The sequence below is a fragment of the Girardinichthys multiradiatus genome, chromosome 9, assembly GCF_021462225.1.
Source record: "Girardinichthys multiradiatus isolate DD_20200921_A chromosome 9, DD_fGirMul_XY1, whole genome shotgun sequence".
In the NCBI taxonomy this organism is placed as follows: Eukaryota; Metazoa; Chordata; class Actinopteri; order Cyprinodontiformes; family Goodeidae; genus Girardinichthys; species Girardinichthys multiradiatus.
The window spans coordinates 10,065,856-10,076,542 of NC_061802.1; the positions used below are offsets into that span (position 1 = coordinate 10,065,856).

Consider the following 10,687-nt stretch of genomic DNA (forward strand, 5'->3'; position numbering starts at 1 on the left):
GAACAGGAACTGCTTTTTCCAGGCATACCTCACAAACAATTGATTGACATCCAGATATGGTGTATTCGTTGTTCTGAAGACGTTGTGACCCCCATCCTCCACACTGTCTAGGGTTTCCAAATAAACTCTGGTTTAATCCAGACCTTTTTGTCACAGTTCTAGTTGTTTTAAACTTATCACTCTGACTGCAGATAGGTACAGGTTTAGACAAGTAGCTACTTTCTTGGAGCTATTTCCTGACTTACAAAGAACAACACACATCTTCCTTTTCATTAGTGTGTTCTCTTGTCTTTCTTATTTTGAAGAGTAGTTAAGAGAAATGGGCCTTTGTGGTTCTTATAGACTTGAAAACAGAAAGTCATGGATTACTTGAAAAGTTTCTAGATGGTTGTGGTGGTGGCATGGGGGTAAAAACCACGACCAATGTTGAGAAACTTCAGTCCTCGATGCAGCCCGTCAGGGTTTCAACCCCCAGCCCAAACGACCTTTGCTGCATGTCTGCCCCCTCTCTCCGCCCGTTCCTGTCAGCTTACTGTTGAAAAACTGAGAAAAATAGCCTCTAGTGCTGCAAGAAAATATAAAAACAAAAAGGTTTCTAAACATTCTGATCAGCCTAGAGAAAATGTATAAATATCAGAAATACATTTATATAACTTTACATTTCCTGCAGGGGAACAATAAGTGTGCACTGGTGATTTCATTGAAAAAACGTTTTCATGTGGGGTTTTTACCCTCTCAATTTTAAAGCTGGATTTTTATTTTATGGCTTTTTGCACTGTTTTGTTTGCATTACCAGTAACTGCAGTGCAGGCTCTGGAGGCTGATAGTGCGGGTTGTGAATTTCAAAGTTTTCTGTTCCTACGTTGAACCTACGTTCAGGAATGTCCACTTTCTAGGCCTCTCTTCTTTTCAATGCACCAGAAGTTATGTGCAGCTTTTCTCAGAAGCCCTTTTTATATACAGTAGCTGTTTGTCATTCTTCCAGTTTTTTCTTTCCAGGTACTGTAAAAGGTTGGCAGTTATTTCCAAGTACTGCATTCATATTTTTCAAAGCAGGTGCAATAAGGCAAAAATGTCTTGTGAGATGAGCTCTGAATTGAAACAAACAGGCCTTGAAATGTGAAAAACCAAATCTAAGCAGCAGAGATGGCTGGAACATTAAGCTGTTGCAAGAAAAAAATGCTGAAGTCTGGTCCCAAAATTCCTCTTCTTCCACAAAACAACAGTGTTCGCCATCACAGGATCTGTTAATTATTAAGTGTTTAGTGCTTAAACAGTTAGAGGATTATTAGCTCTACTGAGATCAGGTTTTCATTTAAAATTCCATGAAATACTTAATACCAACAATGTGTTATTACAGTAAAATCGTGGTGTGTAACTCAAGAGCTTCCTTATAGGACCAGTAAATTCATTTTACATGCACAACCCAAAACAGCAAACCACCACACCCATAGAGGAACACATTCGCCTGCCTCTCAGTGCATTGCAATGTTTATGCCTGCAGGTAAAACCGAGCCACTTCCATAGAAACAAGCCGCAGGTCCTGTACCTAAGCTAATTATTTGTTATTATGTGTCATCCCTTATTGCAACTCTCTGACAGCCTGAAACATGTGCTGATGGTTTTGTAGCCCAAGCCTATGAAACGCTAACTATAAGTTGAATTTATTTTTTTAAATCATAGAATAGAATAATCCTTTATTTGTCCCCAAGTGGGGAAATTTCCAGTGAACATCATCAAATGGGCTTGGCAAATAGACCACTGGACCATCCATAATGAAATAAAATGTGTCCTTACATGTTGTGCTTTTTATACTAAGCTAAATACACTATGTACAAGAATATAGAAATCTGTGCAAAATCTGAGCTGTTATATGTAAACAGCTTTTTTTTAATGTATGTATTTATCTATTTGGTATGTTGGGAGCAGTGCTGGTTTTACAGTCTAGCAGCAGCTGGAAGAACAACATTTAGGCACAATTGTATTTATTACCTTCATATGACATAAGTTTGGTTCTAGGATTTCTGTTGAGAATAATTGGTAACGGCTCTACATCACTGTAATCATATAGCAGTTTCTCTAGTGGATAGTTGTGTTTACTCCTGATGAGGGCTACATCTGCTGTGTCACCTCGACACAGAACTTTTCAGGGGACTTATCAGTCACCTCAAACCATCTCCCGCTACAGCAGCTCACTGCTGATGGACACAGTTAAACTGGCTGTGTTGTGATGGTAAATTTTTTATTCGCAACATTCCCTGTGAAGCGATCTGGGCCTTTACTTAGTGAGTACATTATCGGAGGTGTTAAATATTTGATCTGTGTGCTCCAAGCGGCCGTATGATGTCATGAGTTATATAAGCCCTGAATGAGGCTTTCCAGGCGCACGTTCCTGTTGTTTATTCAAGCGGCCATTGGCTGATAACTTCCTGCTGTGTCGGGTTAAAAATTGAATTGTCATTATTCATTGATCGCCAAAAGTAATCAAGTGAAGTGTTTGGTTTAATTGTTTGGAAAAGACTTATTTGTTTTTGAGCAGTAACTGGTATTCATACAGAATAAGAACAGTCTGGGTTATGATTAGAAGCAGAACCTGAAAGCATTTGGAAGTATTTTGTATGGTTGGAAAAATATGCTCTGATTTGTATGTTTGCAGAAGCCTTTTTCTGATCTGTGTTTTTTTTTTAAAGTGGTGAGAAGAAAAACAAGCTTCAGTTGCTTGTTTTTGTGATATCTCATATGAAAACCACATTTGTCATGGGAGCATCTAAAAGAAATATATGACCTCCACTCCTTTAAAATGTCTCCCGTGGTGAACTTTGCCTGTTAATAGTCGGTTGAAGGGATTTTTGTGAGCTTGTGTTAAAATATCTGTTTCTGCATGTAAATGTGGAGTCGATGCTTTTGCTTATCTGTCGTTATGTTCACATGTGAATGCTTCATCAGTGTGGATGGCTAATGGCTTTTAATGCGGCACAGCTTAGCTGCTGAGTAATGCTTCTGATAAGCCCAATGACTCATTTTCCAAGCACCACTCATCTCTCGAGTTCTTTGTAGAGTGAATGCATGTTGGAATGTGTCTGAGCTGCTTGTCAACTCCTGCAGTATTAAAATGCCTCACAGCGGCATTCATAGAGGCCATAGCTTTTGCGAATTGTGTCACGTTGCACACACTAACTTCCTTGTATTTGATTGGGATCTCATGTGATTGAAAAGCACAGAGATCAACAGCTCAGGTGGGAGAATTAGTTGTGGACTCCTCAAATCTCGTCCTTGTGGAAGAGTGACAAGGACCCTGAATACACCATCCTCATGGCAAAGCACGATGGTGGCAGCATCATGATGTGGTGATGCTTTTCTTCAGCAGGGATAGGGAAGCTGGACAGAGCTGATGGGATGATGAAACTAAATACAGGGCAATGCTGGTACAAAACCTGTGAGGCTGCAAAAGATGGATGTGTATCGTCAGCAAAGACAGCCACCTTAATTCTGCAACCTGAACTACAATAAATAATTAAATATCTATAAATATAAATTATATATCAAAGAATATTTGCATACTAAACTGGACTGATCAAAGTCCAAGCCTGAAATGAACTAAAACATTTGCAGCATTAGCTTGCAGCTGTAATTGGGGCAAAAGGTGGTTCTGCAAAAATATTGACTCCTTAGTTTTCAGATTATTTGTAAAAAACAATGCAAGCCATTTATCACTTTGCTTCCACTGCACAATTATGCACTTTGTTAGTTTAGCACAATAAATTCCCAATAAAATATGCGGATGTTTGTGGCTGCAGAATATTTCCGAAGGCTCACAGAGTATGAATAGTTTTGTAAAGCATTGTTATACAAATTAGGGTTGTCATATGTAGTTTCCACCTCCGTTGGCATCATCTTAAGCTATTATTTAGTGGAAGAGTTTAACTGTTTCTGAAAGAATGACCACAGGATTGCGCTCCTCGGCTCTGCTCAATTTAACAAACCCACAGGGAGCTGAGCATTGTTCAGCAGGAGTAAGCCTAAGGCTTCACATTGCTTAATTTTGTGTTTAGTGTATTTAATAATACAGCAAAGAGAAATGACTTCATTTGAACAGACAGGTCAGTCTCTCTGTGCTGTCTTCACCAAAGCAGTCTTATAATGCAATATTGCATTTGGAGGTAATTATTTCACTGCTTTCCACAGTTTTTTATAATTATAAAGTCTTTTGTGTGTTGCTTGATGTAAGTGAATGACAGCAGAAGCCGGTGCGATGGTTTGCATAAATGCAAACTATCTATAAGCTTGATTGAAAAGCTGAGTCACTCTCTGAAAGGTGTGTTTTTGTTTTCTTGAGCTCCTATGAATAGAGAAAGTTCACTTTTAAGATGTTTTGGTTTGCAGAGCTTAAATTGAATTCTATTCAAATCTCTTCAAAAACTCATCGATGAAACTATAACTTCTATTATGTGGTTAGTACTATTTTCTTTGGAAACTGGGATTTCAACACAACTATTTTGTGACTTTCTCAGATTTTTAAAAAGTACTTTGTGAACATTTATTATATCCAAACCGTGATGTAGATTGGGAGTAAAGTGGGAGGTTGGAAAAAAACCTGTGGAGCATTTGTTTGCTTGTATGTAACAGACTAAAGAAGCCAAAGTACCTCCTCTTTATTCATATGTTGTTGAGTTGGGTTTAGTGATCTTGGTGCACATTTCAGAGTCACCTTTCTGTCACTGAAGAATGACTGGGAGATTATAAATGTAGGTCTGAAGTTGCCTGTGTGCATCTAATTACAGGAAGTTCTCCACTTGCTCCTATAGGTGAAAACAGACCTACTGAGCTGCTGCAGACCCAGCACATACTGAGTACTGCCTAAACTTGGCAGGAGTAAAACAGTGCCACTCACCTGACATTTTCTTAGGTTAAGCAAACACTCACATCTATAGCTGCGTAAAGAGGGGGACATCGACAGACGAACGAGTGCTGGAGGAAACGGCGAGGGTCAAAAGCCAGAAAGTTTTTCCCTTCCCTCCCTCCTGTCTGCAGTTACGCAATGTTCCGATGGAAATAAAGCACAGGAGGAGACAAACAAGCAACAAGCTCCCTCGGTGTCCCGCTGCTAAGCAGCTGTTGTCACGACTGCGTCGTTCTGTGTTCTTTCATGGGAATTTGAAGCTGCCCATGGTGGTGTAACCGAATAAATTAGGTTCATTTTGGGGGAAATGTGGATAGATAGTTGCCACTGGAAGCTGCAGATCACTTGGCTGATCTTTTATTGGCATTTTGTGGTAAACAGAATCAGACGTGTCTGACTTATTAATACTGCAATGATTAATCATACATTTCCAGGTGAAACTCAGTAAATCAGAATATCTTCAAAATATTAATGCAGTAATTGAATTTAAAAGGTGAAACTTCTATAAATTCACAACAGGCAGAGTGATTATAGTATTTTAGACATTTACTTCTGGTCATTTGAAGAATATGGCTTTTAAAAATAGAAATGTTATGACATATCATGGCCAACACACTCATGAGAGGATGGCTGACTTGACAGTTGTTTTGCAGACAGTCATTGACAACCCCCATACGGAGGTTACGCTATAAAAGGTCATTGCTAAAAAAAAAAAAAAAAAAGACTGGCTGATCAGAGTGCAGTATCCAAGTTATTAATGGAAAGTTGAGTGGAAAGAAAAATTGTCGCCTAAAAAAGGTACAAATGTAACAGCCACAAACCAAAGCGGCAGAACTTCAACAGGCCTCACACACAGACATTTCCAGGACGTTGGATAAAACGGCGTTTCTGTGTTTAACTGGGCTAAAGAGAAGGACTGCACTCCAAAGTCCTCTTTTCAGATAAAAGTAAATTTTGCATTTCATTTGAAAATCAATATTCCAGAGTCTGTGTGGAGAAGCACAGGATCCTGGTGACTTGAGGTTCAGTTTAAAGTTTTTCAGTCAGTGAGGATTTGGAGAGCCATGTCATCTGCTCCTGTTGGTCCACCAGGGTCCAAAGTCAGCAGAGATGTCTACCAGGAAATTACTCTGTTTCCGTCCAAGCTCAAAATTAACAGAAAAATAAACAATTGAACTATATCACCCTCTATTTCATAAAAATGTTCAAACTTATTCAATGGACTATTCAATGATATCCTGATTTCTTGGGATACACCTTTATGTTGTATTACGTTACATTTTTAAAAGGTTTTTTTACAGTTAGGATAAACAGAGAACAAAGCCAAAGAACATGCTTATTCCAAAGTAGGACAAAAAGGGACTTTATCAAAAAACAAACATGTTTACAATGTAGAGCACGTTGTAACCAGTAAACTACAGGTATCTCTGAACTAAGACACACCACTCCTACAGCAACGTTCAGCTCAAACACTGCATGTGAAAGTAGTATTAATTACTGGGACTTTAAATCAGTTCATCCATTACATTGAAAAGGAATAAATGTCCCATTTCTGTTCATGTACTGTATCTATTCAACCAATTTAGTTATAATTAAACAATGCTGTCCTCTTTAAGCGCTCTTTCATCCAAATTAGAGGAAAACTTCAGGATTGGCACGATTATAGAGGTTTCTGCTTCAGTGTACCAAAAGTAGTTTTAAAGTTGTTTGACAAGCTGCTTCATGGACATATGTGGGTTACCCGTCCAATGTTTTCCAGCCATGTGCAAAAAGGTCTGCAGCTAATTTCATAGGCACCATTTGCTTTTGGAAGCTGTTGCTATAAAGCAACAACATGTGGGTAAATAAAATCTAATTGCAAGCGAAACAAGCAAGCCTTAGCGTGAAAAACACAATAAATCAAAACAAAGAGCTAGCTGGAAGATTATGAGATGTTTTTGCTGAGAGGGGAATGCAGCGGTTGGGTCATAGTAAAGCCTAGATTTGAACCAAAAACAAAAAGCCTGCCTGAGAGCAAATACCAATTCTCTATAAGAAAATTAAAGACCTTTGAGAATAGAAAGGATAACGGTGGATTTGCTAAAACGTACATTTAAATGTCAGATTAGAGCATTCGTTTTTTGTTTGCTCCAGTTTTCATCCATTTCTTTGTTTTCTGTCTGCCAAAAATAGTTTTCTCTGTTCCCAGGGAGAAGCTGAGGGTTGGAGGCAACCAGTTGCTGGAGCTAAAAAAGGCCTTGGATGGTTGTGTTCAGACCACAGGGCAGAACTTTGCCTTCACCAACCAGTGCTGATGAAACTCAGGGTCCCACTAACAACAACCACCCAGGCGCCTGAACCAGGGTGGTCCAACTCAGGTTCAACCTGTTCCTTGAATTAAAAATTTAAGGCAATTCTGTTCTGGACCATTTTTTCACATTTCCCTACTCTATAAACATCTTCTCTGTAACAGAAACAGTGCTGTTTTTTAAGTTAGCAGGTGTTTAAAGATGGTTTGTAATAATTCTTGAGGTTTATTTCACTTTTTATTGTGGACTACATCAGATTGTTCTTGTTCTAGTTTGTAGGTTCAGGTCAACAGTGATTTTTCTATCATGTATTTTAGAGGCTTCTCATGTTTTAGGTAAAATATAAAAAAATAAGTCAGCTAAATATAACATTTTAGCTCTCATGTATGTATTTAATAGTATTCTTGGACCGGACAAATGTGTGATGAAGCAGCACTGTGAAGCTCTTTTTTTTTATTTTTGGTTTTATGTATGGCTGATTATTTGTGATTGTTGTATTGTTTTTATGGCAGGGCCTTATTTAAAATGAACCTATTTTAACACTAATATTATTTTATGCATGTGTGTTGCTTTATTTCTTAAATGAAACAATGGGAGCTTGCCATAAAACCTTCTTCCAAAGCAATACTAAATGCCATAAATAAACTGTGTTTAATACTTGCTGCGCCTTGCAAAAGTATTCATTTTTTCATGTTACAACCACAAAGTTCAATATATTTTATTGCAGTAGCCCAGTAGCCCACAGTTGGCATGGTGTGTTTAGGTTGTTGTGTAGGTCAGAAAGTAAAGTTTCAGTCTGACCGGACTGTCTTCTTTGACATATTAGTTGAGTCCCCCACATGGTGTACCAAACTTTAAACCGGATGCCTTATGCCTTTCCTTTTGCCACTCCTCCATAAAGGCCAAATTTGTGGCATGGATGACTAATAGTTGTCATGTTGACAGATTTTCCCACCTGAGATATGGATCTCTGCAGCTCCTCCAGAGTCAAAAGGGCCTCTTGGCTGCTTGTCTGATTAGGGCTGTCCTGTCAATGAAGGTGGACGTCCATGTTTGGGTAAGTGTGCAGTTCTGTCACACTCTGCAGTTTTTGATGAAGGATTGAACAGTGCTCTGTGAGATGTTAAAAGCTTGAGATATTCTTTTTTTATTATCAGAAGCCAACTGGTTGATTTTATTTGGTGAAATACATAAGTTTCCTCCCACTTTTCAATTATCTATCACAGAATAGATACCCAAATAAAATAAACTGAAGCTTGTGGTTGTAGTGTCAAAATGTGAAAAAGTTCAAGCGGTATTAATACTTATGCAAGGCACCACGTATCTCTCACCCCCAGGGAAACAGATATGTTTGAATTTTATGATGACTTCCTGCCAGATATCCAGTAAATGGCAAATTCAATGAAGTAACTATAATCCAGCTTTGCAATAGCCGTGACATGAGCTGTTTTTGTTTTATTTTCTGCCAGTTATTTTTTCCGACTGTATAAGATATTGTCCTAACCTGGAGCGTGTTGTTTATGAGTTTGATCTGGATTTGTCCTCATCAGTGTTAATGTCGGCCTCTTTAAGAGAAGTGTCAACGGTGTGTAATTTCTAGGTGTGTAAAGAATTAAAAAATATTTTAGTTTGTGGGCTGCATGGTGGTGCAGTTGGTAGCACTGTGGCCTTGCAGTAAGAAGGCCCTGGGTGAGAATCCCAAATCAATTATTCAGACGGCCAAATAAATTGAACGTTTATACACAAACCTTTAGTGTAAATGAATCAACACAGACGAAACGCCTTCAAGAAAAATGAATAAGTATGCTTTGAAATATTTTTTCTTTCAAACCATTAGATTTCTGCTGCTTTAAAAGACTGGAGGACCAAAGAAAAGCCCAAAACAAACAACTGGCTTGTTAGTTTGAAGACTGAAGTTACTGATGGGATTGTGCCTTAAGAAGTAAAGATTTTTTAAATATTTACAGGTTTGCATTAACAACCATTGTGCCAAAGAATTATATTATATATTTTCATCAAGGCTGTGTGCATAATAAAATGTGTGTATATATATATATATATGTTTTTTTTCTTTACAGTTCTAAATAAATAATATTCCTAAACTCATATTTTGCCTGATTTCTTTGCGTCCTTAATAATGGTTTACGTTGAAGCTTTTCTGACTGTCACAGTTCACGTTCTGCGTCTGATTTCCTGTGCATGACCGCATGTGGCTGCATGCGCGTGAGATGATTAAATGGATTAGATCCAGGTGACGCCAGCAGACAGGCGGAGATTACACCGGCTGTTACAGCGAAGAGTCGCTGCACCAGCAGACGTCATGCAGACGGAGGCTAAGATAGCACAGGGTTAGGGTGATCAGCCAACAGTGATCAGAACTTTGTGTCATTGCAGAGTTGGACACTGAACAGACATAGTTGAGATTAAACATTCTACCTTGTGTGGAATTAAGACTTGTTTGCTCCACATTTAGCTCCTGTGTGATCCATCAGCATCACATTGAAAGCTATCTCATAATTTATTTTGAGATACCTTTTATTAGTGTATTTGCAGCAACATTTATATCAAAAGCTAATCCCATTTCAAAAAATGTCCTGTTGATCTGTTGATATATTTACAGATTGTCAAAAGCTTAAATTCATATGCTGATCCTTTTGGTTTGGATCTACACAGGCTCATCTCAATAATTTGGAATATCATTAAAACCTTAATTTATTTCAGTAATTAATTTCATAAAGTAAAACCCATACATATTCATTACACAGTCATATATTTAAAACATTTAATTCTGTTTACTATTTTAGACAATAAAGTGCTATGTTTGGTCATGTTTTGTATCGACACTAATGAGGGGAAGGCTGCTGACTTGGTAGTAGACAGTCATCATCACCCTCCACAAGGAAGGTAAGTCACAAAAGGTCTCTGCTTAAGAGGTTCACAGGCTGTTCAGAGTGCTATATCAAAACAAATATTGGAAAGTTGAGTGGAAGGCGAAAGTGTATCAACCAGAGCAGCTTTTAGTGGTAATGTTCTAATACTACACTGTTTAACACTAATTTCCCAGACAGCTTTCTTTGTTGAAGGAGGAAAGCTCTGGAACATATTACCTGGTCATTTGAAATCTATTGTATACTGCTTAAGATCTGGTTGGTTCAGCAGCAAATGTGCACTCAGGTTAAGTTTTAGGTGTTTTGAATTTGAAAGGACTTTTATTTAGTGGTCCAAGATCCTCTTTCCAGATGCAGCAAGATTTGCATTTCATTTTGGAAATCAAGGTCCCAGAGTCTGGAGGAAGAGTGGAGAAAATGTTGGGAGCCATGTCAGCAGAGCCACAGGCCGAGATCTTTAAATTAACAAAAATAAATGCTTAAAATATGTCACTGAGTGTAATGAATCAAACATTTTGAATTAACATTTCTAGTATAAATAAAAAAACTTTTTAATATTCTAATTTACTAAGAAACATCAGCAAATGCAGAAAATATTTTAAGTAAAATTG

General features: G+C 38.0%; 1 protein-coding gene across 2 annotated transcripts in view; it reads left to right on the forward strand.

Moving 5' to 3' along the window:
* swt1 (SWT1 RNA endoribonuclease homolog) overlaps positions 1-9,294 on the forward strand; it is a 31,321-nt gene extending 22,027 nt beyond the window's left edge. For both annotated transcript variants that reach the window (XM_047375700.1, XM_047375701.1), the window contains exon 17: positions 7,089-9,294. In XM_047375700.1, coding sequence (XP_047231656.1) covers positions 7,089-7,194 — 106 coding nt within the window. In that variant the 3' untranslated portion in view covers positions 7,195-9,294. The remainder of the gene's footprint in view (positions 1-7,088) is intronic.
* The last annotated feature ends 1,393 nt before the right edge of the window (positions 9,295-10,687 follow it).